General features: G+C 44.8%; 1 protein-coding gene across 2 annotated transcripts; it reads left to right on the top strand.

Moving 5' to 3' along the window:
• Window positions 1-116: 116 nt before the first annotated feature.
• TMX2 (thioredoxin related transmembrane protein 2) lies at window positions 117-27,061 on the top strand. Of its 2 annotated transcripts, NM_001195759.1 has the most exons (8): window positions 143-331; window positions 24,075-24,135; window positions 24,378-24,491; window positions 24,825-24,901; window positions 25,135-25,241; window positions 25,448-25,513; window positions 25,604-25,733; window positions 26,608-27,061. In NM_001195759.1, the coding sequence occupies exons 1-8, from the start codon at window positions 143-145 to the stop codon at window positions 26,752-26,754; spliced, it is 891 nt and encodes a 296-aa protein (NP_001182688.1). In that variant the 3' UTR covers window positions 26,755-27,061. The 2 variants fall into 2 exon arrangements, with proteins under 2 accessions (XP_077816412.1, NP_001182688.1); XM_077960286.1 differs by lacking the exon at window positions 26,608-27,061 and having other exon boundaries at window positions 117-331; window positions 25,448-25,502; window positions 25,604-25,728.
• Window positions 27,062-27,744: the final 683 nt, after the last annotated feature.

Below are 27,744 nucleotides of genomic sequence, written 5' to 3'. Positions count from 1 at the left end.
CTGACATACCACAGCGTTGACAGAACTACATCCGGGTTTAGAGGCCGTACGTTTGAGATGTAGCCCAATAGCAGTCGCTATGGTGGGGGAGGCGGGGCCGGACCTACGACGCCGGTGAGCAGTGGCCCTTGCGGCCGAAAAGATGGCGGTCTTGGCTCCTCTAATTGCTCTGGTGTATTCGGTGCCGCGACTTTCACGATGGCTTGCCCAACCTTACTACCTTCTGTCGGCCCTGCTCTCTGCTGCCTTCCTACTCGTGAGGAAACTGCCGCCACTCTGCCACGGTTTGCCCACCCAACGCGAAGACGGTAACCCGTGTGACTTTGACTGGGTGAGCGTCCCGCGTCTCAGTACCGCGACCTTGACTGTCCCTGCCCTTGCAGGTGCATCTGGGAACCCTGGGGTTTACCTTTCTGAGGACACCTGAGGTTCCGAGCCTGTAGCGGATTTAACAGACTGTAAAGTGCAGAGTCCGAAACATCGTCGAGACTAAACTTTGTGTTTAATATGGGAAAACGGAACCTGTTAGTCGTAGCCCTGTACAACGGCCCAACAGCTTCTGACTGTTGAGTCCAGGTTTCTTTCCATTTCACCATTTAGACTAAGAAACAGCCCTGTCAAAACTGTACATATACGTGTATAGCATCTTACAGTGCCGCTCATTATGTAAAGCCTCCTGAGGAGCCAGTAAGGTAGGGAAGGCAAGTAGTAGTAGTCCTGTTTCATTGGTGAAGGAATGGATCTTGGTATATTTAGGCGACTTGCCCCAGGTCATGCAACTAATGAGTGCCTGGGACTTGAAACTATTCTTGTGGCCACACTACCTGCACACACTGTCAGCCGTTTCTTAATTCAATCAGCATTTCTAGAGTGTACACTCTAGGCACTCTGCTTGATCCTGAGGATGCGAAAGTGGATAAAATTTTGGGGCTACTGTAAAGGAATTGTAAAAAATAAGTTGTAAAGAAATCTTTGGGCTTTCTTTGAGAAGTGTCCCAAGCTCCTTGCTGTGCTTCCTTGGAATGGGTGGAGGGACTGCTCAGAACATGAACTTAAAGCACTTTACCCTCTGCTATATAGCATGTAAGGGCCAAGGCAAAGCTTCCCCTTAGCTCTCTGAGGGTTTGTTGAAAAATCAGCCGACAAAGGGCACGTTAATAGGAGAAAGGCACAGAAATTTTATTTTAACGTGCATAGCATGAGGGAATTGAAGGAGAATGACCCAGTGGGGTACAGAGGCTTATATACCCTTCTTCATAGGAGTATGGGAGATGGGGAAATGTGGGTGATTTTAAGGTGGATTGTAAATGACTTTTAGGGTGATTCAGTGGCCTGGAGAACATACAGTGGCGTGGGACAATGACTGTTGGGCCTGCAAAGCAGACAGTGGTTTCTGACAAAAATCTGTCCGGGTGTGTTGACAGGCTTCAGTCTTTCTTCCTGTACTATGAGTTAAGTTAATGAAAACTCAGGGAAGAGACCAGAAGTAATTGTTTTCTTCTTTGACAGGTCTGGACTTTAGGCAGATAAGGTAGTTATCAGAGTAAAGCTGCTTCCAGTATCTGCTGGTATCCAGGGACCTTTAATTTAAAATAATTAGCATACAGGATGCCATATTTTGGGCTGTGAGTCCCTGGTCTCCTTTATTTCCTTTGTCTGAAACTTCCTTAGAAGTTTCCCTATAAAAGCTGAGTTGGTGTCTGTGGAGAGAGAAATTGGGCTAGTAATTGAGCGGCAAAGGATCCCATTAAACCAGTCTCTCATTTTGGGGGATAGGCCAGTTCAGTTAAATTTCTGTGTCTCCTTTCAGGAGATGGCATTGTAGATGAGTTCTCAAAGCTAGTCTTCTATACATGATGTAGGCAAACAGATTTAATAAGAGAGACATATCTATGGAACAAGGCAAAGCTTAATATCTGGTATAGCGTATAAACTAGTTTCTTTAGAGTCTGGAGGGCAGTCAGTTGGGAAGATCAATAGCAATTTATTTTCCTAGATTGTAGGTTGTGTGTAAAGTTTGTCCAAATATAAGATGTTACGGTGATTTTTTTTTTTTTCAAAGACAAGTTGACTAGCTTTAGCTGATAAGGCCTTAGGAAAAAGGCAGGGTTTTTAGTTTTTTGGGGTTTTTTTGAGACAAGATCTTGCTCTGTTATCCAAGCTGGAGTGCAGTGGTGTGATCATGGCTCACTGTAGTCTTAACCTCCTGGGCAAAGCCATCCTGCCACCTCAGCCTCCCAGGTAGCTGGAACCAAAGGCATGCACTACACACCTGGCTAATTTTTAAAAAATTTTTTTGAGGTGGGGTCTCTTTATGTTGCCCAGGTTGGTCTTGAACTCCTGAGCTCGAGGGATCCTCCTGACTTGGCTTCCTAAGGAGCTGGGATTTACAGGCATGAGCCACTGCGCCAAGTCAAAAAGAAGGCTGTTTTAATTTTTAGTGATTCTAAGTCAGAAGAGTGGGTGAAAAATGGAAAACATTAGTCTGGAGGTTAGCAATTTTATGAGTCCAGTTTTATTTTCATTAGACTTTGGAAATTTTTACCCAGTCCAATGATGCAATTTCAAAGTTATCAGAAACCTGTATTTGTCAGAATTCTTCCCATGCTTTCCAAGAGCCTCCTTGAAAATAAGACACTTGGCCAGGTGTGGTGGCTGACATCTGTAATCCCAGCACTTTGGGAGGCTGAGGCGAGTGGATTTCCTGAGCTCAAGAGTTCGAGACCAGCCTGGCCAACATGGTGTAACCCTGTCTCTACTAAAAATACAGAAAATTAGCCGGGTGTGGTGGTGGGTGCCCGTAATCCCAGCTACTCTGGAGGCTGAGGCAGAAGAATCACTTGAACCCGAGAGGCAGAGGTTGCAGTGAGCCAGGATCGTGCCATTGCACTCAAGCCTGGGCATCAAGAGCAAAATTCTGTCTCAAAATCAATCAATAAGTAAAATAAAAAATACATATAATATATATAATATATGCTATATATTAATGTGCTTTTAATACTAATGCTAATTTTAATAAACTTTACAAACAAATCTGTCTAATCTTGATCAGCTTTGACTACACAAGATAAAATTTCCATAAACCTTTTATAACCTCTTAGAATTTGTTTTCATTCTTTCTTTTCTTTCCCCAGCTTTTTGTTGTTGTTATTTAGTTTTTATTTCATAATCATAAACTTAACTCTGCAATCCAGCTAGGCATGGAAGGGAACAAGGAAAACGTGGAACCCAAAGGGAACTGCAGCGAGAGCACAAAGATTCTAGGATACTGCGAGCAAATGGGGGTGGAGGGGTGCTCTCCTGAGAGGAGAGCACAGAAGGAATGGTCTGGTGGTTAAGCTAAAACACAAGTCAAACTTACTAGAGTTATCCACAGTCAGCAATGGTGATCTTCTTGCTGGTCTTGCCATTCCTGGACCCAGAGCGCTCCATGGCCTCTACAATATTCGTGCCTTCTTTCACCTTGCCAAAGACCACATGCTTGCCATCCAACCACTCAGTCTTGGCAGTGTAGATGAAAAACTGGGAACTGTTTGTGTTGGATCCAGCATTTTCCATGGACAAGATGGCAGGACCTGTATGCTCTGGGATGAAGTTCTCATCTTCAAATTTCTCCCCGTAGATGGACTTGCCACCAGTGCCATTATGGCGTGTGAAGTTACCACCCTGACACATAAACCCTGGAATAATTCTGTGAAAGTAGGAACTCTTATAACCAAACCCTTTTTGTCCAGTGCTCAGAGCACAAAAGTTTTCTATTGTCCTTGGAACCTTTTCTGCAAACAGCTCGAAGGAGACGTGGCCCAGGGGCTCACCATCCACGGTGATGTCAAAGAACATGGTGGGGTTGACCATGACTGATAGTACAGGGCTCCCGGTGGTGGCGGCAAAGCCTCTTTGCTCAACTTTTTATATCTATTTAGTTTTATCTATATCATTGTTTTCCTCCATTCATTTATTCTGAAACAACCCCCCCCCCTTTTTTTTTTTGAGATGGGAGTCTCGCTCTATTGCCCAGGCTGGAGTTCAGTGGCGTGATCTTGGCTCACTGCAACTTCCACCTTCTGGGTTCAAGTGATTCTCCTGCCTCAGTCTCCCAAATAGCTGGAATTTCAGGCACCCACTACCATGCCCAGCTAATTTTTGTGTTTTTAATAACGACAGTGTTTCACCATGTTGGCCAGGTTGGTCTCAAACTCGTGACCTCAAGTGATCCACCCACCTTGGCCTCCCAAAGTGATGAGATTACAGGCTTGAGCCACCACGCCTGGCCTGATAATAAAAGATTTAAAACAGCCTAAGCAACATGGCGAGACACCATCTCTACAAAAAATTAAAAATTAGGCAGGCATTGTAGTGCGCGACTGTAGTTCCAGCAACTCAGGAGGCTGAGGAGGAAGGATCCCTTGAGCCCAGGAGGCCTAGGTTACAGTGCGCTGAGATCCCTCTACTTCACTGCAACCTGGGTGAAGAGTAAGACCCTATGTCAAACAAAAAATTTTTTAAAAAAGATTTTTTTTTTTCTTAAGATGGAGTCTCACTCTGTCGCCCAGGCTGGAGTGCAGTGGCGTGATCTTGGCTCACTGCAACCACCTCCGCCTCCTGGGTTCAAGCAATTTTCCTGCCTCAGCCTCCCGAGAAGGTGGGACTACAGGTGCCCACCACCATGTCTGGCTAAATTTTGTATTTTTAGTAGAGACGGGGTTTCACCATGTTGGCCAGGCTGGTCTCTAACTCCTGACCTCATGATCTGCCTGCCTTGGCCTCCCAAAGTGGTGGGATTACAGGTGTGAGCCACTGAGCCTGGCCACAAAGGATTTTTAAAAAGAGCTTTCTGGTCAGAAGTTGGCTTAACTAAAAGCTGATATTCAGGCTATAATTTTTTTTTTTTTTTTTTTGATAGAGAGTCTCGCTCTGTCTCCCAGGCTAGAGTGCAGTGGTGCAATCTCGGCTCACTGCAACCTCCGCCTCCCAGGTTCAAGCGATTCTCCTGCCTCAGCTCCTGAGCTGGAGCTACAGGCACACGCCACCATGCCCGGCTAATTTTTTGTATTTTTAGTAGAGACGGGGTTTCACTGTGTTAGCCGTGATGGTCTCGATCTCCTGACCTCGTGATCCAGCTGCCTCAGCCTCCCAAAGTGCTGGGATAACAGGCGTGAGCCATTGCGCCTGGCCAGTTTTTTATTTTAAAGGTTTTCTGCTTTTTCTCTTTTGGATCTTTTGGATCTCATGCCCTGGAAATTTTTTCAGTTGACTGAAACCCCCTTTAAAAAAAAAAAAAAATTATGTTTAGTCCTTGTGTTCACTTCCTTTCTTGTTGGCATGATCTTTGCTGAGAAAAACGTAAAATTTCTTTCTTTTTTTTTTTTTTTTGGTTTGTTTTTTGAGACAGGGTCTCACTGTATTGCCCAGGCTGGAGTACAGTGGTGAGATCTCACCTTACAGCAACCTTGACCTCCCGGGCTCAAGCGTTCCATCTCAGCCTTCTGAGTAGCTGGGATTACAGGCACATACCACCGTGCCTGGCTAATTTTTGTATTTTTTGTAGAGATGGGGTTTCACCATGTTGCCCAGGCTGATCTTGAACTCCTGGGCTCAAGTGGTACATTTCCCTCAGCTTCCCAAAGTGCTGGGACTACAGGCATGAACTACTGCACCCTGCCTTGAAAATGTAAAATTTCATTAGCCTTTTTGGGAAGCTTAAAATCTCCCCAAATTGACTTCTCCAAAACTTGTTCTTCCATGTACTTTTACTTCTTCCTTTTGCCACCTTTGATAACCCTTGAAGGGGTCTAGATGGGACTTCTGACAACCCTGAGACCCCTTGAGGAAGACAAAAAAAGGTGCCACTGGCACGGTGTGGTGGCTCCTGCCTATAATCCCAGCACTTTGGGTGGCTGAGGTGGGTGGATTACCTGAGGTCAGAAGTTCAAAACTAGCCTGGCCAACGAGGTGAAACCCCATCTCTACTAAAAATACAAAAAAAAAAAAAAAAAGAAAAGAAAAACGTGCCACTGACCCTCTCTTTTGGGGCCTCTTGTTTTCCTCATAGAGCTCCAAAAGTCACTAATGGGTTCATGTTGAGTTTAAAACTCTTCTCTTTTGAATTAAACTCTCTAGTCTTTGGCTTTTGTATAGATACATGTGCCTATATACGTATGTACGTGTCTATACATGTGCTTACATATTGTCTATATGGTACCAATAACGAATGAGTACCCCCAAAAGTCAGAAGTCACAAATGGAAATTTAAAACAAATAAATTTTTTTTTTTTTTTTTAAATAGAGTCTTGCTCTATCACCCAGGCTGGAGTGCTTTAGCATGATCTCCGCTCACTGCAACCTCTGCCTCCAGATTCAAGCAATTCTCATACCTCAGCCTCCTGAGTAGCTGGGATCACAGGCGTGCACCATCACACATGGCTAATTTTTGTATTTTAGTGGAGACAGTTTCGCCACGTTGGTCAGGCTGGTCTCGAACTCCTGGCTTCAAGCCATCTGCCCGCTTTGGCCTCCCACAGTGCTGGGATTACAGGCGTGAGCCATCATGCCTGGCCTGAAACTAATTTTTATAAGTGTTTCTTTTTTTTCCCCTGAGTTAAAAGACTTGTATCTGCAGTGGACTGTTAACCTTATGAGGAATTCAACTCAGACTGCAGCAGTGAACCATTTTATTGCCAGCCACTAGAGCACAGATCACAGTGCCTTTTTGCAGGCCCTTCAAGGGATCCCAAACAAGCAGTTTGAGTGTACAAAGAATTTTAACTTGTGTTTTGAATCTGATTTCTGTCTTTTAAAAATCTTGCCGGCCGGGCGCGGTGGCTCAAGCCTGTAATCCCAGCACTTTGGGAGGCCGAGACGGGCGGATCACGAGGTCAGGAGATCGAGACCATCCTGGCTAACATGGTGAAACCCCGTCTCTAAAAAAAATACAAAAAAAAAACTAGCCGGGCGAGGTGGCGGGCGCCTGTAGTCCCAGCTACTCGGGAGGCTGAGGCAGGAGAATGGCGTGAACCCGGGAGGCGGAGCTTGCAGTGAGCTGAGATCTGGCCACTGCACTCCAGCCTGGGTGACAGAGCAAGACTCCGTCTCCAAAAAAAAAAAAAAAAAAAAATATTGCCAAGGGAGTTTCAAGGCTGTGTTCTTTCTGTATCTTTTTATAGGTACCAGAAAGATAGCTGTTTAAGACAAGAGCTATCTAATTTTTTTTTTTTTCAGGCCTACTACAGTGGCTTATGCCTGTAATCCTAGCACTTTGGGAGGTCGAGGCTGGTGGATTGCCTGAGCTCAGGAGTTCGAGACCAGCCTGGGCAACATGATGAAACCCTGTCTCTACTAAAATACAAAATACTAGCCGGGTGTGGTGGTGTGCGCCTGCAATCTCAGCTACCCGGGAGGTTGAGGCAGGAGAATTGCTTGAACTGGGAGGCGGAGGTTGCAGTGAGCCGAGATCACACCACCGTACTCCAGCCTGGGTGACAGAGTGAGACTCCATCTCCAATCAGTCAATCAATCAATCAATCAATGTTTTATGTAAATAAATAAATAAATAGATAAAGGGTTTTTTTTTTTGAGATGGAGTTTTGCTCTTGTTGCCCAGGCTGGAGTGCAGTGGCTCAGTCTCGGCTCACCACAACCTCCACCTGCCAGGTTCAAGCGATTCTCCTGTCTCAGCCTCCTGAGTAGCTGGGATTACAGGCATGCGCCACCATGCCCGGCTAATTTTGTATTTTTAGTAGACATGGGGTTTTCCATGTTGATTAGGCTATTCTCGAACTCCCAACCTCAGGTGATCCACCAGCCTTGGCCTCCCAAAGTGCTGGGATTACAGGTGTGAGCCACCATGCCTGGCCTAAAATGTTTTTTAAATAAAGCCAATTAGCGACTTAAGCCAATAAGCTTTTTTCATGGAAAGTCTCAGAGGTAACTTTCTAGGTTCAGAATACCAGATGATATAACCCTCACATTCCCCCAAAATATTCACTTTCAAAAATAGGCTAAGATAGCGAAAGACTCTTGTTGTCATAGACAGTTAAGGATGGTGTTCATGTGTGTGGTTCCTGTAGTATCCCACCAATATGTGGGGGGCTGTCAATCATAGACCCATTAATTCGTGACACCAGGTAGGCCCTCCTTGGATTGGACTTGCCCAGGACTAACCAGGCAATAAGAGTTGAGACTTCTTCCTTCTCAGTGAAGTAATTTCATTTATTTTTTAAATTAAATTTAAAAAATTGAGGGGGCAGACAGGGTCTCGCAGTCCTACCCACGCTACAGTGCAGTGGTATGGTCGCAGCTCACTACAGCCTCAACCTGCTGTGCTTAAGCCATCTTCGCGCCTCAGCCTGTCAAGCAGATGGGACTACAGGCACGTGCCAACAAACATGCCCAGCTAATGTTTAAAAATCATTTGTGGAGAGGAGGTCTCACTTTGTTGCCTAGACTGGTCTCGAACCCCTGAGCTGAAGTGATCCTCCCAAAGTGCTAGGATTACAGGTGTGAGCCACTGCGCCCAGCTTCAGTGAAGGAATTTTTTAAAAAGGAAAAGAAAGGCTGGGCGTGGTGGCTCAAGCCTGTAATCCTGGCACTTTGGGAGGCCGAGACGGGCGGATCACGAGGTCAGGAGATCGAGACCATCCTGGCTAACACGGTGAAACCCCGTCTCTACTGAAAAATACCAAAAAAAAAAAAAAAAAAAAAAAAAAACTAGCCGGGGGAGGTGGCGGGCGCCTGTAGTCCCAGCTACTCGGGAGGCTGAGGCAGGAGAATGGCGTAAACCCGGGAGACGGAGCTTGCACTGAGCTGAGATCCGGCTACTGCACTCCAGCCTGGGCGACAGAGCCAGACTCCGTCTCAAAAAAAAAAAAGGAAAAGAAAAAGATAAAAAAGTTGAGACAATAAAATCAGGCGTGAGCACCCGGCCCTCTTTCTTTTTGAAAAGGCCTTGAAAGATGGCTCTCTCCTTCACCTTTTGTTGTGTCCTGTAACTTTTACTAATTATCTAAAGTAAAGGAGAAAAATTGTTTTTGAAAACAGGCAAATAAAGTATCTTTTGAACATGGCTTTTATTCTGCATGCCTGTTATATCTGTATCTTTATATATGTCATATAGAAGTGATATTTCACTACCAAACTACATGAAAGAGCTCTAATCAAGTAATTTAAAAAATGTAAGTGCTTATCAGATTGGTAAAAGCTAGTTCAGATGCCTTTTAATTTACATAACCTTGGTAAAACTCTCCAGTAATTTAAAAGTCTTAAAGTCATGTTTAAACCCTCAAGTTTTTTTTCCCCACTGGAAATTTGGGTTACTAGAAGTTAAGGCCGGGCGCGGTGGCTCAAGCCTGTAATCCCAGCACTTTGGGAGGCCAAGACGGGCGGATCACGAGGTCAGGAGATCGAGACCATCCTGGCGAACATGGTGAAACCCCATCTCTACTAAAAAATAAAAAAACCTAGCCGGGCGAGGTGGCGGGCGCCTGTAGTCCCAGCTACTCGGGAGGCTGAGGCGGGAGAATGGCCTAAACCCGGGAGGCAGAGCTTGCAGTGAGCTGAGATTGTGGCACTGCACTCCAGCCTGGGCGACAGAGCCAGACTCCATCTCAAAAAAAAAAAAAAAGTTAAGACAGTAGAAACATAAAATACGCTTTTATTAAAATTTTATCAGCCGGGCGCAGTGGCTCAAGCCTGTAATCCCAGCACTTTGGGAGGCTGAGGTGGGCAGATCACCTGAGGTCAGGAGTTTGGGACCAGCCTGGTCAACATGGCAAAACCCCATCTGTACAAAAATACAAAATTAGCCGGGTGTGGTGGTGTGCACCTGTAATCCCAGCTACTTGGGAGACTGAGGCAGGAGAATCCCTTGAACCCGGAAGGCGGAGGTTGCAGTGAGCCGAGATTGCGCCAATGCACTCCACCCTGGAGGACAGAGCAAGACTCCGTCTCAAAAAAAAAAAGAATTTATAAACGCAAGATGTCAATTCTCAAAAAAATGTAAGTTTCTTTTCTGTTAAGAAACTAAGTGGCTTGGGCTGGGTGCAGTGGCTCATGCCTGTAATCCCAGCACTTTGGGAGGCTGGGGCGGGTGGATCACCTGAGGTCAGGAGTTGGAGACCAGCCTGACCAATATGATGAAACCCCATCTCTACTAAAAATACAAAAAAAATTAGCTGGATATGGTGGCGTGCGCCTGTAATCCCAGCTACTTGGGAGGCTGAGATAGGAGATCACTTGAACCCGGGAGGCAGAGGTTGCAGTGAGCCGGGATTGTGCCATTGCACTCCAGCCTGGGCAACAAGGGCGAAACTCCATCACAAAAAAAAAAAAGAAAGAAACTAAGTGGCTTATGCCTGTAATCCCAGCACTTTGGGAGGCTGAGGCAGGTGGATCACTAGGTCAGGAGTTCAAGACCAGCCTGGCCAATGTGGTGAAACCCCATCTCTACTAAAAAAATACAAAAATTAGCCGGGCATGGTGCTGTGTGCCTGTAATTCCAGCTACTCGGGAGGCTGAGACAGGAGAATTGCTTGAACCCGGGAGGTGGAGGTTGCAGTGAGCTGTGATCATGCCACTGCACCCCAGCCTGGGCGACAGAGCAAGACTCCGCCTCAAAAAAAATAAATAAATAAAATAAGCTAAGAGTTGCTTTATAATGAAGAAAAATATACAGATAAAACTAAATGGATTTAAAAAAAAAAAAAAAGCAAAACAAAACAAGCCAGGGCAACAGGTTACCAAGAAAATAGTCGATATAGGGGAAGGGCAAAACCAAGTAACTATTTAAAACCAAAAGGTGTAATGTAAAGGAATTGTTCCATTTTGTAGATTAGTATCATTCAGCTTTTTTAAAAAAAACTTTATTATAGTGAATTGTAAAAATAACCACTTTAAGGACAAAATTCTTAATTTTAAATGCTACAGAATTTAAGAGCTTGTTTGGATTAATGCAGGACCCACAGTTCATTACTGAACAATCACTGAGTATACATGATCCAAACACACAGGAGGTTTATTCCTGAAAAAGCAATCAGCTAGTGGGCCAGATAATGCCATTATAAGGTCTGTTTGCCCTGAGAAGGGAATTGCCCAACTCTCCCTTTGAAATACCAAGTGAAGTACCTGAGATGAAGCAGTTAGTATGTTTCCTATACAAGCCATGTTGGACTAGCTTTATGATAACTGGGATATCCTCCCACCAACTATGTCTGTTACCCAGGTCATGGTAAATTTGTAGGTTAAGAGGGCCTGTTTCACATGGGTGCCCCTCCCACAGAATCATAGGTCTGTTTAAGAAGCCTTATCAAATATCCTATCCCTCATAGGTCTTATAGATGCAACCCCCTGCTGAGAATCCAAGCCCTTTGTACCAGAAAAGGTAAAATGGTTTGGGGATTTAAAAAAAAAAAAAAAGCTTCCTGGGACCAGAACATAAAAACATTTAGGTTAATAGAACTGTAAAATGTAAGATGTTTAAACAAGCTTTATGTAAGGTAGTTGTAACTCCTTTTACCTAAATGTCTTATGAAAATGGGTACTATAAGGTCGGGCATGGTGGCTCACACCTGTAATTCCAGCACTTTGGGAGGCCGAGGCGGGTGGATCACAAGGTCAGGAGCCTGGCCAAGATGGTGAAACCCTGTCTCTACTAAAAATACAAAAATTAGCCAGGCATGGTGGCAGGCGCCTGTAATCCCAGTTACTTGGGAGGCTGAAGCAGGAGAATCACTTAAACCTGGGTGGCAGAGATTGCAGTGAGCTGAGATCACGCTACTGCACTCCAACCTGGGCAATAGAGTGAGATTCTGTCTCAAAAAAAAATGGGTACTATATCTAATTGGGGGATGTTTTTCCCTTTCTAGTACTATAAAACTGAAGACGTAAATCAGATCATGTAAATCCTCCATTGCATAGTCTTTTGTGTGGAGCATTTATCAAGGCTGATAGCAAAAACTAAGTACTTTTCAATGTTTTTTTTTTTTTGACTCTGTCTCAAAAAAAAAAAAAAAAAAAAAAGGAGGGTCCAGAAGAATCTTTTTCTTTTAAGTTATTTGGGTAAAGTATGTACTTGTAAGCAAATTTACCTTGCCCAAGGTCTCCAAACTTAGAACTATAATTTTGTAACAGTATAGTTGTCTGCATAAGTTCAATAATAGTTAAAAAATAATTGTTTTAAGGGAAAAGCGTGATACTTAATACTAGATTTCAGCCCTGTTTTGTTTTGTTTTGTTGTTTTTTGGGATGGATTCTCAGACACTCTTTTTGCACAGGCTGGAGTGCAATGGCACAGTCTCAGCTCACTGCAACCTCTGCCTCCCAGGTTCAAGCAATTCTCCTGCCTCTGCCTACCAAATAGCTGGGATTACAGGTGCCCTCTACCACGCCCAGCTGATTTTTGGATTTTTAGTAGAGACTGGTTTCATCATGTTGGCCAGGCTGGTCTCGAACTCCTGACCTCAGGTGATCCGCCCACTTCTGCCTCCCAAAGTGCTGGGATTACAGGCGTGAGCCACTATGTCTGGCCTCAGCCCTAACTTTTTAAGTGCAGATTAAGCCATTATTTATCTCTCCTTGTTTTACTTTGAAGGAAACCAAAATCATGGTATTCTGAAAACTAGAAACATGAATCTCCCTTATTTGGTATCCCACTGACCCTGGATCTGTTTCACTGCTAATGCTCTGCTGCTAAAACTATACAAGCTGCCTCCCTCTAGGCCCAAGGACTATCTTGGAAGAGGTAGCGCATAAGGTTATAAGGGATGGTTTTGAGGGATAAAATTAGGTCAAGATTGGCTGGTCGAGGTGACTCATGCCTGTAATCCCAGCACTTTGGGAGACCGAGGTGGGTGGATCACTTGCGGTCAGGAGTTTGAGACCAGCCTGGCTAACAGAATGAAACCCTGTCTCTACTAAAATTACAAAAATTAGCCGGATGTGGTGGCGCATGCCTGTAATCCCAGCTACTTCGGAGGCTGAGGCAGGAGAATCACTTGAACCCGGGAGGTGGAGGTTGCAGTGAACTGAGATTGTGCCACTGCACTCCAAGCTGGTCGACGGAGCGAGGCTCTGTCTCGAAGAAAAAAAAAAAAGGTCAAGATTAAACCCTCCAAATCAAGAAGGGGGTACTAAAAATGCCCACACAGCTGGTAAAACAAAATTGGTTACCTTCTAAACTATTATGTGTCACTTTTGCATCCGACCCAACCATAAAAATTTTCTGCTTACTATAAAATTAAGGAAAAATATTTACTAACATGATAAAATACCGTGGAACAAAGCCTCCTGGGTATAATACTCCGAATTATAAGTTGTGAAGATAAATATATCTACAGATATAGATAAGTATATATACATATTTTTAATTATTTTTCAGAATGATGCTTATGTTTTGTATAGCTAATTGCTATAAGTCTGTAACAGAAACCAAGCTTACAGTAGCTCAACACATAAAAATTAAACGTAAGTCAGTCTGCCGGGCATGGTGGCTCACTCCTGTAATCCAAGCACTTTGGTAGGCCGAGGTGGGTGGATTGCCTGAGCTCAGGAGTTCGAGACCAGCCTGGGCAACATGGTAAAACCCCATCTCTACAAAAAACCAAAAAATTAGCCAGGCGTGGTGGTGTGCGCCTGTAGTCCCAGCTACTCGGGAGGCTGAGGTAGGAGAATTGCTTGAAGCCAGGAGGTGGAGGTTGCAGTGAGCTGAGATCATGCCACTGCACTTCAGCCTGGGCGACAGAGCCAGACTCTGTTTCCATAAAAAATAAAATAAAAAAATAAAAAGAAGTCAGTCTTGTAACTTTTTGAGTTTATTGTCGGCTTTTTTTTTAACTTAATAATTTTGGGCCGGGCGCGGTGGCTCAAGCCTGTAATCCCAGCACTTTGGGAGGCCGAGGCGGGTGGATCACGAGGTCAGGAGATCGAGACTATCCTGGCTAACACGGTGAAACCCCGTCTCTACTAAAAATACAAAAAACTAGCTAGGCGTGGTGGCGGGGGCCTGTAGTCTCAGCTACTCGGGAGGCTGAGGCGGGAGAATGGCATGAACCCGGGAGGCGGAGCTTGCAGTGAGCCGAGATCACGCCACTGCACTCCAGCCTGGGAGACACAGCGAGACTCCGTCTCAAAAAAAAAAAAAAATAATAATAATAATAATTTTAAGAAGTAATGAATGCCTGTCCACATCCATTCCTATATGGCCTAAGACAATTAATTGACTATAAGTCTTTTGACTCTCAAGGCCCTCAGCCATAGGAAGTCCTGCCAAGGAAAAAACACTGTAGAATTATATGACTTCTCCTGTGATAAAACCTTTTCTCCCAAATACCAGTATATGGTGCAATACAAAAGTTGTGGGAAAAATCGGTTTGTCTACTTTTAATAAGTCTATAACCATTTAAAAACCAAGGACCAGGCATTTCTCCCATTTAATTTATATTCTCCCTCAGGATGCTATACCTATGGAGATAAATTGGCCGGAAGCGAGAATAAATGTATTACATTCTAATTTAATGTTGGTATCACAATTTTCAAGTAAGATTTATCACAGGGTGCAAATAACCCTTAATAAGGAGTATAAACAAATTGTAAGTCTATTCAAGGAATATGATGAGGCATGCAGGATTTTTCCTGGCTGATTGGGTTGTTGACTGCCCTCAGATTCTACCTATAACCCTGAACACCCAAATCTTCACTGTCTTTATGATATTTGTTATTAGCATTAGATATTTCTTGTATGCCAGATACAGCAAAAGGGAAATGCACAGTTAAAGACCCGGATCGTAATAGCTCAGAAAGTAGATCTGATCTGGGATTTTTTTAGACTAAGCCTGACCCCATTTCATCCCTTAAACAATTGGTTATTACATCAGGTCATACCATGTCCTCCCTCCATTATCCAAATCGCTAATATTTAAAACTATGACCATCAGATCAAAAGAACTCTAGAAACAAGCCTTCCTAGTCCTGTGGGACCCTGCCAGATGGCCAAATCAAACAACTCTAGGAATGAGGCTTCCTAGTATGTTGCGACCTGCTGGTGTTTGTTGGCCTACACATATATTCTATGGAATGCTTTTTGGCCAAGAGGGGGGACTGAGGACTAAGCTGTGATTTTTTTTTTTTTTTTTTTTTTTTAATCTGGCCCAAATTCCTTTCTAAGGGGTCTGGTGAGTCATGCCCTACAAACCATAAATTCTCATCAGATGGGTTTTATTTAACCCTGGATATCTATTGTGACTTACTTTCCAATCTGACTCTGGCATAACAAGGAAGACTAAAAATGTTTTACCCCAAAATCTCTTTCCTTCCCATACCTTGAAATTGCCCTGCAAAGTCTCTTCTGGGAAAAATCCACATTCTATAGAGCATCCCTTCTCCCCTTTGTTTTCCTTCCTTCTTTCCTTGCCAGATCCAGGAGATAATCAACTAAGAGCTGGGCACCCTTTTAAGTCCAGTAAGAAACAATTTACAACCTGCTGTCTAAGAAGTCTGCTGAGAGCTTCCTCTGCACAATAAAACTTGGCCTCCACAGTCCTTTATTATAACCTGGACATTCGTTTCTATGAATCCCGTCTTTAGACGAACTCAACCAATTGTCTGCCAGAAAATGTTTAAATTTACTAGTAGCCTGGAAGCCCCCGCTTTGAGTTGTCCTGCCCTTCTGAACGAAACCAGTGTATTTCTTAAATGTATTTGATTGATGTCTCATGCCTTCCTAAAATATTAAACCAAGCTATACCCTGACCACCTTGGGCACATGTTCTCAGGACCTCCTGAGGGCTGTGTCATGGGGCATGGTCACTCATATTTGGCTCAGAATAAATCTCTTAAAATATTTTACAGAGTTTTTTTTGTTTGTTTTTTTTGTTTTTGAGACGGTGTCTTGCTCTGTTGCCCAGGCTGGAGTGCAGTGGCACGATCTCACTGCAACCTCCCCTTCCCTGCAACCTCACTGCAGCCTCCACCTCCCGGGTTCAGCCATTCTTCTGCTTCAGCCTCCCGAGTAGCTGGGAGGACAGGCGCCTGCCACCATGCCCGGCTAATTTTTTGTATTTTTAGTAGAGACGGGGTTTCACTGTGAGTTTGACTCTTTTTGGCAACAATAATATGGTGCCCAACGTGGGTCTCAGAGAAGACTCGGAACCCCGAAGGAGTTGCCGGAAACCGGAGGTAAGGTACCAGCAGGAGCCCGTTAAAGCCCCACTGAGTTCGAGCTTCTCCTCGGGTGGAACTGTTAAGTTGTCCTGAGCCCTGGACCTCCCTTCAAGGGCTGATGGTCCTTGATTTATTCTGAGCTGGTTTTCTCCTAGGAACTTGTTTAAGGATCCTAATTGTAGTTTGGATATGCATTCTGAAGGGAATTCTCTGTTGCTTTTTCTCCTAAAATTTATCTTGATTCGGTTCATCTGTGTGTGGAACTGAACTGTTGTTTTCATAGAGACTGAGTTTTCCAGCTCTGAAGAGAAAGGGCATTTGCTCTTCCCAGCCGAAAGGTGCCCCTGGATGACTGGGGGCCTCGTGGGAGTGTCCAGGGGGTTGACCCCCAAGACATACAGTGGCCCTGCACTTGGGAAATCCCCCAAAAACAATTTTAAAAATGGCTCATCCAGGAAACGCGTGTAAGGGCTGATCACCCAGCGTTTTGAGCCCTCTCGGAGGTCACAGACCTCTGGAGAGAGACAGGTAAGAGGGCAGAAATGACTCAGTGGTGACACTGTGGAGCCCTGCCCACAAGCAGCATGCATCAATCCACCACACAAGAACCCGAGGCTACAGCTCAGCTCCTCTTTCTAAGGAAAAAAAAAAAGGGCAGGGAACAAATCTAAGAATAAGGAGAAAATGAGGAGATGTCCCCTTTTCGGGCCCTCTGTAGGTTTCATGGCATCTCTACTTGCCAGAGTTGATATAAAATGGAAGTAATATAGTCTTCGTGCACATTTGCATTAAAGAAAAAGAGTCCTGAGGTCGAACTGAAAACTAGAGTTCTAGGTTCTGTTTTTTTTTTCTGCCTGGTTTAAATCGGCTGTTACTTTTCAACCTAAAAACCACTGTTCTCTGTTTTTTTGCAAGTCGGTGAAGTTGTATTTGTCTCATGGTGAAAGTACTGAATTAATAGCTATGGGAAGTGTGTAAGTGTGTGTGTATTTAAAGGCCTTTATAATAGACATATAATTTTACGTTCAATTGGCAATTGAAACCCTTTTAATCTCCCTCTAGCACACTAGACTTTTCTTACCTTATGATGTAAATTTTGCTATCTGATTTTCACCCGAGTTGCCTTTAATATGCAAATTTAAGGCTGTTTAGCTGACAGCTGCCTAGTGTAAGATTTTTAAAAATGGAAAAAAAAGGTCGTTATGAGTCTATGCCGTGTGCTTCTATCGGCATACCTAATAAGTCTGTATATTTATGTGTGTGTATACAATATTTTCACTACTGAAAATATATAAAGAGCTCTAATTAATTGGCTTAAAAATACATAAAAGCGGGTAGGGCACAGTGGCTCACACCTGTAATCCCAGCACTTTTGGGAAGCCGAGACAGGTTGGATCACAAGGTCAAGAGTTCGAGAACAGCCTGGCCAACATGGTGAAACCCCGTCTCTACTAAAAATACAAAAATTAGCCGGGCATGTTGGTGTGCACCTGTAGTCCCAGCTACTAAGACTGAGGCAGGAGAATCGTTTGAACCCGGGAGATGGAGGTTGTGGTAAACCATATATATATATATATATATGCATGCAGCGGGTATGGTGCCTCACATAATCTCAATACTTTGGGAGGCCGAGGCGGGTGGATCACCTGTCAGGAGTTCCAGACCAGCCTGGCCAACATGGTGAAACCCCGTCTCTACTAAAAGTACAAAAATTAGTCGGGCAGGGTGGTGGGCGCCTATAATCCCAGGTACTTGGGAGGCTGAGGCAGGAGAATCGCTTGAACCCGGGAGGTGGAGGTTGCAGTGAGCCGAGATCACGCCATTGCACTCCAGGCTGGGCAACAAGAGTGAAACTGCGTCTCAAAAACAACAACAACAACAACAACAAAGCCCAGGCATGGTGGCTCATGCCTGTAATCCCAGCACTTTGGGAGGCCGAGGCAGGCAGATCATCTGAGGTCAGGGGTTCGAGATCAGCCTGGCCAACATGGTGAAACCCCATCTCTACTAAAAATATAAAAATTAGCTAGGCATTGGTGGTGGGTGCCTGTAATCCCAACTACTCTGGAGGCTGACGCAGGAGAATCGCTTGAACCCATAAGGCGGAGGTAGCAGTGAGCCGAGATGGCACCATTGCACTCCAGCCTGGGCAACAAGAGTGAAACTGCGTCTCAGGCTGGGCACAGTTACAGCTCAGACCTGTAATCCCAGCACTTTGGGAGACCGAGGCGGGCAGATCACTAGGTCAGGAGATCCAGACCATCCTGGCTAACACGGTGAAACCCCGTCTCTACTAAAAAAATATAAAACATTAGCTGTGTGGTGGCAGGCGCCTGTAGTTCCAGCTACTCAGGAGGCTGAGGCAGGAGAATTGAACCCGGGAGGCGGAGCTTGCAGTGAGCCAAAGATTGAGCCACTGCACTCCAGCCTGGGTGACAGCGAGACTCCATCTCAAAAAAACACAAACAAAACAAAACAAAAAAAACCAGAGTGAAACTGCGTCTCAAAACAAACAGAAACCAAGAATCTTGTAGAGTGAATTTTTACCCTCAAATAAAATAACTGGGTTGCTAGAGAAAGAGAGATTTAGGGTAAAACAGCCTAACCACTGTGAATGGTTTTTGTAAATCATAATAAGGTTAGTAAGAAGGAATTTTTTTTTTTTTTTTTTTTTTTGAGACGGAGTCTCGGTCTGTCGCCCAGGCTGGAGTGCAGTGGCCGGATCTCAGCTCACTGCAAGCTCCGCCTCCCGGGTTCATGCCAGTCTCCTGCCTCAGCCTCCGGAGTAGCTGGGGACTACAGGCGCCCGCCGCCTCGCCCGGCTAGTTTTTTTTTTTGTATTTTTTAGTAGGGACGGGGTTTCACTGGGTTAGCCAGGATGGTCTCGATCTCCTGACCTCGTGATGGGCCGGTCTCGGCCTCCCAAAGTGCTGGGATTACAGGCTTGAGCCACCGCGCCCGGCCAGTAAGAAGGAATTTTTAAAGGGGTTGTATAATTCAGTTGGCTATGATTAAAGGAAAACCTATCTTTCTAGAGATTAGTCTTTAATATTTATAAAAATGCACTCACATAAAACTTAAATTAGCTAAAACAAGATTTTATTACAAATATTGTTATTTTTAGTTCAAGAACTTTTTAAATGTTTAAATTCTGCACTGTGTTTCCTTTAACATTCTTCAGATTGATACCTTAAAAGTGCTACTCTTTCTCTTTTTTTTTTTTTTTTTTTGAGAGGGAGTCTGGCTCTGTCGCCCAGGCTGGAGTGCAGTGGCCGGATCTCAGCTCACTGCAAGCTCCGCCTCCCGGGTTTACGCCATTCTCCTGCCTCAGCCTCCCGAGTAGCTGGGACTACAGGCGCCCGCCACCTCGCCCGGCTAGTTTTTTTTTTTTGTATTTTTTAGTAGAGATGGGGTTTCACCGTGTTAGCCAGGATGGTCTTGATCTCCTGACCTCGTGATCCGCCCGTCTCGGCCTCCCAAAGTGCTGGGATTACAGGCTTGAGCCACCGCGCCCGGCCTCTTTTTTTTTTTTTTTTGAGACGAAGTTTCGCTCTCTCTCTCAGGCTGGAGTGCAGTGGTGCAATTTCCACTCACTGCAACCTCCGCTCACTGCAACATCTGCCTTCCGGGTTCAAGCGATTCTCCTGCCTCAGCCTCCCGAGTAGCTGGGATTACAGGCGCGTGCCACCACACCCAGCTGACTTTTTGTGTGTTTTTAGTAGAGATGGATTTCACCCTGTAGGCCAGGCTGGTCTCGAATTCCTGACCTCAGGTGATCCGCCCACCTCGGCCTCCCAAAGTGCTGGGATTACAGGCGTGAGCCACTGCACCCAGCTGATAGGAATTTCTCTAAGAAATTAAAAAAAAATGGGTAGTATATATGAATTGGAAATCACAGTGGCAAAATGTTGGTTACTGTTGGAGCTGGGTAATAGGGGTTCATTCAATTATCCTCTCTTCTGTATGCTTCAAATTATCCACAATAAAAAGTTTTAAAACAATTAAATAGATCAACCAAGGACTCTGCATTATAGAGTCATCCTAGAACCCAAGGCTCATTTTGTCTTCAACCTGTGGCCTTGGGTCATCCCAGCATCATCTAGCCAGCAAATGAAAAAAAGCTGGAATGCAAGGGCACACCCTTTGTTAACTGCCTGAACCCAGAAGTGGTAAATCACTTTCATTCACATTCCATTCTCAAGTACTAGTCAAACAGTTCTACCTGGATGCAAAGAAGCAGGGAGAAAGTCTAGTTGTAGTATGGGGAAGAAAAGAAATGAAGTTTGCAGTAGCAATAACCAGTCCCTCCATAGACCATTTTCTGTCCTTAGAGAATTTATTTTGGTCCTACCTTTGGTCTCCTGGTTAACTACAACTCTCTTTTAAAATTCATCTTTCAGCCGGGAGCAGTGGCTCACGCCTATAATCTCAGCACTTTGGGAGGCCAAGGCAGGTGGATCACTTGAGGCTAGGAGTTTGAGACTAGCCTGGCCAACATGGTGAAATCCTATCTCTACCAAAAATACAAAAGTTCACCAGGCATGGTAGCAGGTGCCTGTAATCCCAGCTACTCAGGAGGCTGAGGCAGGAGAATCGCTTGAATCCAGGAGGCAAAGGTTGCAGTGAGCCGAGGTTGTGCCATTGCACTCCAGCCTGGGCAACAGGGCAAGACTCCTCCGTCTCAAAAAAAAAAAAAAAAAATTTAAATTAAATTAAAATAAAATTCACCTTTCCACAACTTTCATTCCCAATTCTTTTTTTTTTTTTTTTTTTTTTTTTTTTTTTTTTTTTTTTTTTGAGACGGAGTCTCGCTCTGTCGCCCAGGCTGGAGTGCAGTGGCCGGATCTCAGCTCACTGCAAGCTCCGCCTCCCGGGTTCACGCCATTCTCCTGTCTCAGCCTCCCGAGTAGCTGGGACTACAGGCGCCCGCCACCTCGCCCGGCTAAGTTTTTGTATTTTTAGTAGAGACGGGGTTTCACTGTGTTACCCAGGATGGTCTCGATCTCCTGACCTCGTGATCCGCCCGTCTCGGCCTCCCAAAGTGCTGGGATTACAGGCTTGAGCCACCGCGCCCGGCCTTTCATTCCCAATTCTAACCCACCTAGTTTCATTCATGAAAATCTTTCCTGGCAGGGCAGGGTGGCTCATGCCTGTAATCCCAGCACTTTGGGAGGCCGAGGGGGGTGGATGACAAGGTCAAGAGATCAGGACCATCCTGGCCAACGTGGTAAAACCCCGTCTCTACTAAAAATACAAAAATTAGCTGGACGTGGTGGTGCACACCTGTAGTCCCAGCTACTTGGGAGGCTGAAGCGGGAGAATCACTTAAACCTGGGAGGTGGAGGCCGCAGTAAGCTGAGATCGTGCCACTGCACTCCAGCCTGGGCAACAGAGCAAGACTCCGTCTCAAAAAAAAAAAATCTTTCCTAATTTCTGTCTCGGGTATAATATTTACTAAAGTCTGTCATACTCCCTCACCCCTATTTTCCTTTTTTTTGAGACGGAGTTTCACTCTTTGTTGCCCAGGCTGGAGTGTAGTGGCACGATATCGGCTCACTGCAACCTCCGCCTCCTGGGTTCAAGGGATTCTCCTGCCTCAGCCTCTGAAGTAGCTGGGATTACAGGCACATGCCACTGTGCCCAGCTACTTTTTTTGTATTTTTAGTCGAGACGGGGTTTTGCCATGTTGACTAATCTCGGGTGATCCACCCACCTTGGCCTCCTAAAGTGCTGAGATTACAGGCTTGAGCCACCGTGCCCGGCCAGGAGAGCTTTATTTCTCATAAACGTTTGCAGCTTGCAGGCTATCCTGTCAGGCAGAGAAGCAGAGCCTCCGCTCAGAAGCCAAAAACAGACACTTGGAGTGCGGGGTAAAAGGAAACAGGAATTTATGCTAAGCAGGGTGGTCAAACACACATATTTAATAATATATTGGCAGAGTCATGAATATTTATGAAAGGAGAAACATGTGCATGTTCAGTTGAGCTTCATATCTGTCCATAAGACCCATGTTCAAAAATGGTAATGTTAGAGTGATCTGAGGTGGAGTTTCCAGCCCTCTCAAGTCAAAAGGTGAAGCAGAGGACACAGAAACTGCGTTCTCCTTAGCCTGGCCAGATCCACTACATGGTCACTGCTCTTTTACCAGGAAGCAATGCTGGTTAGTTGTTTTGTCCTGACTGCAAAAGGGATGGGCAGTGTCAGGCAGTTGGTTGATGTCAGGTGGAGCAAGTCTTTTCAAAGGGCCGGTTTCTGTTTAACTTTCTGTTTAAGAAAGCCTAATGGTGGTAAGTGAAGGAGGGGGTATAAAGAGGTGTCTGAGCTCGCACCCTGTCACGGCCAAGAATTCAGTTTTCAAGGTTTTTCTGGGGTCCCCTTAGCCAAGAGGCAGTCTGTTCAGTCACTTCAAGGCTTAGATTTTTATTACTTCTCAGTGTCTTTGTCATGTTTATTATGTCTCGCTTGCTCACTTGGTGGTTACATTCTAGAACAGGGGTATCCAATCTTTTGGCTTCCCTGGGCCACATTGGAAGAATTGTCTTGGGCCACACATAAAATACAATAACACCTAATGATAGCTGATGAGCTAAAAAAAAAAAATATATATATATATATATATATATAAAATATATCATAATGTTTTAAGGAAGTCTATGAATTTGTGTTGGACCCCATTCGAAGCCATCCTGGGCTGCATGTGAGCCACAGGTTGGACCATAAGGTTGTTCTAGAAGGTGAGAAAACTGTAAGACAAGAGTATTGAAAAGGGCTTTTGAGAGCTCTGAAAGCCCCTTTCAGCTCTCAAATTATAGCAAAAGTACATGGATTATCACGATGAATATTGGGTGGGGAGGAATGATTAAGTAAAATTAAACACATGGGCGCTGGGTTTGGTGGCACACACCTGTAATCGCAGCACTTTAGGAGACCGAAGCAGGCGGATCATCTGAGCTCAGGAGTTCCATACCAGCCTGGGCAACATGAGGAAACCCGGTCTCTACAAAAAATAGCCAGGTGCAGTAGTGTGCACCTGTAGTCCCAGCTACTTGGGAGGCCGAGTGAGGAGAAACGTGAGCCCAGGTGGTGGAGATTTCAGTGAGCCGAGATTGCACCATTGCACTCCAGCCTGGGCGACAGAGCAAGACTGTCTAAAAAATAAAAAATTAAACACATGGAATAGCTAGATATTGTATTAATGGGCTATTATCAAGAAAACTTACCTGGAAAAGTTTTATTCTACAGGGGTCACACTGAGTTGATCTTAATAATCTTATGATTTTATACCATATCATGCTTTATACAACTCTTTTTAATCTATTATTTAATTACCCAGTAGCATTTTGAAATAGATACTGTTCAGTTGAGGAAGCCAAAGCTAAGGGATTAAGTGCTTTGTTGAAAAGCACCAGCAGGCCGGGCGTGGTGGCTTACACCTGTAATCCCAGCACTTTGGGAGGCCAAGGCAGGTGGATCACCTGAGGTCAGGAGTTTGAGACCAGCCTGGCCAACATGGTGAAACCCAGTCTCTACTAAAAATACAAAAAATTAGCCGGGTGTGGTGGCAGGCACCTGTAATCCCGACTACTCGGGAGGCTGAGACAGGAGAAACACTTTAAACCGGGAGGCAGAGGTTGCAGTGAGCCGAGATTGCACCATTGTACTCCAGCCTGGGCAACAAGAGTGAAACTCCATCTCAAAAAGAAAAAAGAAAAGCACCAGCAAGTTTGTGGCAGGAGTAAAACCTGAATCCAGGTCTTCTGACTGATGTTTATCCCAGTACACCTTACCTAATTGCAGTTCGTTCGTTCTTGTTACCATTCCCAGTTTGGATCACTATTGGTTTTTATTACATATTTAGTTCCCTTTCCTACCTAAATTAGCTCTAGTCACTGCATTCCTGTTATAATACTTTGATTCTGTTCCAGAGAGAAGTGGAGATCCTGATGTTTCTCAGTGCCATTGTGATGATGAAGAACCGCAGATCCAGTAAGTTTGGCCCACTTCTCAGTCATAAGGTTAGATCTAATGCCCTTTGGAGGTCCTTTCCTTCGTGTTAAGAGAGTGGCAATCATTTGGTAAATCTGTCCTACATTTAATTCCAAGGCTGAATTTGAACTTGGACCTATTCCCTCCCCATCTCCTATATCAAAGTGCCCCATGAAGAGGGACAAAGAATGGGATATAGGAGTGCACAGCCCAGCCTGACCTGTGACATCTCTGTGTTTCAGTCACTGTGGAGCAACATATAGGCAACATTTTCATGTTTAGTAAAGTGGCCAATGCAATTCTTTTCTTCCGCTTGGATATTCGCATGGGCCTGCTTTACATCACACTCTGCATAGGTAAGGAGACCTTTCTTTGTTTTTGTTTTTTGTTTTTGTAAGACTGTGTTGATAGACTTGATTGTGGAAACCACAGTCCCAACAGTTGCAATCCCAAACATGTTTCTCCATACCCTTCTTCCATATCTCGTACCTAATTAATTATATATGTAGCTCAGATGATAACAGTTTATAGAGACTGTATTTGTAGAGGTAGGGAATGTGTTGGTCATCTACATACATCCACAAGTGTGTATGTATTCTTTGGGGGCTGAAATCCTTGGGTTGGTTTGGAAGTAAATTCCCTGTGTAAGGCTTTTTATGTTTCCTCTGACATCTTCTTTCTGTGTTTAGTGTTCCTGATGACGTGCAAACCCCCCCTATATATGGGCCCTGAGTATATCAAGTACTTCAATGATAAAACCATTGATGTGAGTGCTCTTTCCCTTTTCTGTTTCTTGGGTCCCTTGTGGATGATTTTGTAGTTGTGCTCTGCATTCACTAGGAGGAACAACAGTGCTTCAAAATGGATGTCAAGGGCACTGTGGTTCATTATGAGAGCCGGGGAAGAGGGAACGCCAGGATGAGGAATTAGATGCTAAGGTGTGAAACTTCCCAGGAGGCTATGTGGATCCAGCTCACTTTTCTTCCCTGTATTTGGCAGGAGGAACTAGAACGGGACAAGAGGGTCACTTGGATTGTGGAGTTCTTTGCCAATTGGTCTAATGACTGCCAATCATTTGCTCCTATCTATGCTGACCTCTCCCTCAAGTGAGTAGTGCAAAAGGAGAGATGGTGGAAATGAAGATGCTGTGCCTTCCCTCTCACTGTTTTTTTTTTTTTTTCTTCTTTTGTCCTTGATTTTTATACATGGCAACCAAAGGCATCTCCCTCTCCCCTCTTAAATATCGATACTTCCACTTTCCTTGATCCATTGTTTTTTTTTTTCAGTATATTAAATAATATATTCTTTTCAGGTACAACTGTACAGGGTTAAATTTTGGGAAGGTGGATGTTGGACGCTATACTGATGTTAGTACACGGTATGTAAAGACCTGGGCAGAGGGTCTGAGCAGGGAATCACTTTGAGTGTTATACACAGGGGCATTTAGAGAACTTCCTGGGCCCTGCAGGTACAAAGTGAGCACATCACCCCTCACCAAGCAGCTCCCTACCCTGATCCTGTTCCAAGGTGGCAAGGAGGTAATGCGGCGGCCACAGATTGACAAGAAAGGACGGGCTGTCTCATGGACCTTCTCTGAGGTACCTGAAAGGAAGGGCAGGTGCATGAAGGGTGTAGAACAGTAGGTGGGCTTTCGAGCCCTACCCAGCTTTGATTCACAGTTCTGCCACTTGCCTATTAGCTTTAAGGGTGTGGACTAGTTACTAGACCTCGTGTATTAATTCACTTAGCAAATATATATTATGTGCCAGACCTGCTAGTACTGGGGAACAATTATTAGTTTAAGATTTGGTCTCAGGCCAGGTACGGTGGCTCATGCCTGTAATCCCAGCACTTTGGGAGGCCGAGGCTGGCAGATCACCTGAGGTCAGGAGTTCGAGACCAGCCTCACCAACATGGAGAAACCCCATCTCTACTAAAAATACAAAATTAGCCAAGTGTGCTGGCTTATGCCTGTAATCCCAGCTACTTAGGAAGCTGAGGCAGGAGAATCGCTTGAACCTGGGAGGCGGAGGTTGCAGTGAGCTGAGATTGCGCCATTGTGCTCCAGCCTGGGCAACAAGTGCGAAACTCCATCAGAAAAAAAAAAAAAAGATTTGGTCTCGAAGGCCCCTGCACATATTGTCTGTAGGTGTTAGGTTCCTTGTCAGTTAATTGGAGGTAATAACCCCTGGCTTACAGGATTGTTTTGCAGATTACATTAAATAATTTAGGTATATATAATTCTTGGCACAGTGAATAAATACCCATTGAATAGTTAAATACCCATTGGCACATAATGGGTATTTAACTATTAGTTGACTTTTCTGGGTACCTAAAAAAGAGGAAGGTTAGGGAAGATTTTTGTCCTTTGCTTACTCCTTCCTTTCCCAGACTGTGTAAAATGCCTTACTTCCCAGGCTCTTTACTCTCCCTTCCAACCCAGATCCTGATTTGTGCATCTCTTTTGTGCAGGAGAATGTGATCCGAGAATTTAACTTAAATGAGCTATACCAGCGGGCCAAGAAGCTATCAAAGGCTGGAGACAATATCCCCGAGGAGCAGCCTGTGGCTCCAACCCCCACCAGAGTGTCTGATGGGGAAAGCAAGAAGGACAAATAAGATCCTCACTTTGGCAGTGCTTCCTCTCCTGTCAATTCCAGGCTCCTTCCATAACCACAAGCCTGAGGCTACAGCCTTTTATTTATGTTTTCCGTTTGGCTGTGACTGGGTGGGGCGGCAGGGTGCTGCTTCTGATTTTACAGAGGCATCTAGGGAATTGTCAGGCACCCTACAAGAAGGCCTGCCATGCGGTGGCCAGCTGTTCACTGGAGCAAGAAAGAAAGAGATCTCCTATGATGGAGGGGAAATGGTTTTCCTCCAAGCTTGGGTCAGTGTGTTATCAACTATTCAGACATCTCCATGGTTTCTCTATGAAACTATGGTTTCATTATTCCTTCTTACTCGACCTGCAGAGCCTGGTTAGACCTAGATTTAACCCTAAGCTAGGATGCTGGGGTATAGAAAGCTAAGAATTTTCCCTCAAGGACTCTTGCTTCCTTAAGCCCTTCTGGCTTGGTTTATGGTCTTTACTAAAAGCATAAGCCTAACTTTGTCACTAGTCCTAAGGAGAAACCTTTAACCACAAAGTTTTTTTTATCATTGAAGACGATATTGAACAACCCCCTGTTTTGTGGGGATTGAGAAGGGGTGAATAGAGGCTTGAGACTTCCCTTTGTGTGATAGGACTTGGAGGAGAAATCCCTTGGACTTTCACTAACCCTCTGACCTACTCCCCACACCCAGTTGATGGTTTTCCACAATAAAAAGATTGGGATTTCCTTTTGATTGCACCTTTGTGTGTTCCTGTACTAGAAAAGCCTGGCAACTGCAGAGGAATTGCCCATCTTGACGTCAAAGGTCATCCTATTCGGTTTTACCAAAGGCCGGGCATTGATCCCCAGGATTGGCAAGAGTTGCAGAAGGCCAGTTTCCATAAGCCTAGAATAGGGGCCACTGTTAGGTGGTGGGTTTAGTTTGGGATTGGTTCGCAGTTGCCAGGGAGGAGAGTTTGGCGACGGATCGTTGCACACAACATGTAGCGCGACGCAA

Source organism: Macaca mulatta, chromosome 14, assembly GCF_049350105.2.
Source record: "Macaca mulatta isolate MMU2019108-1 chromosome 14, T2T-MMU8v2.0, whole genome shotgun sequence".
Taxonomy (NCBI): domain Eukaryota; kingdom Metazoa; phylum Chordata; class Mammalia; order Primates; family Cercopithecidae; genus Macaca; species Macaca mulatta.
The sequence above is the reverse complement of the archived record's forward strand: the minus strand, read 5'-3'. Positions and strand labels throughout refer to the sequence as shown.

What these genes read in the sequence shown, in the direction of transcription:
- TMX2 (NM_001195759.1), top strand. Translation starts at nt 143, where the DNA reads ATGGCGGTCTTGGCTCCTCTAATTGCTCTGGTGTATTCGGTGCCGCGA. An exon ending in ACCCGTGTGACTTTGACTGG is followed by an intron (nt 332 to 24,074) that starts GTGAGCGTCCCG and finishes ATTCTGTTCCAG; the next exon opens with AGAGAAGTGGAGATCCTGAT. An exon ending in TATACTGATGTTAGTACACG is followed by an intron (nt 25,514 to 25,603) that starts GTATGTAAAGAC and finishes TGGGCCCTGCAG; the next exon opens with GTACAAAGTGAGCACATCAC.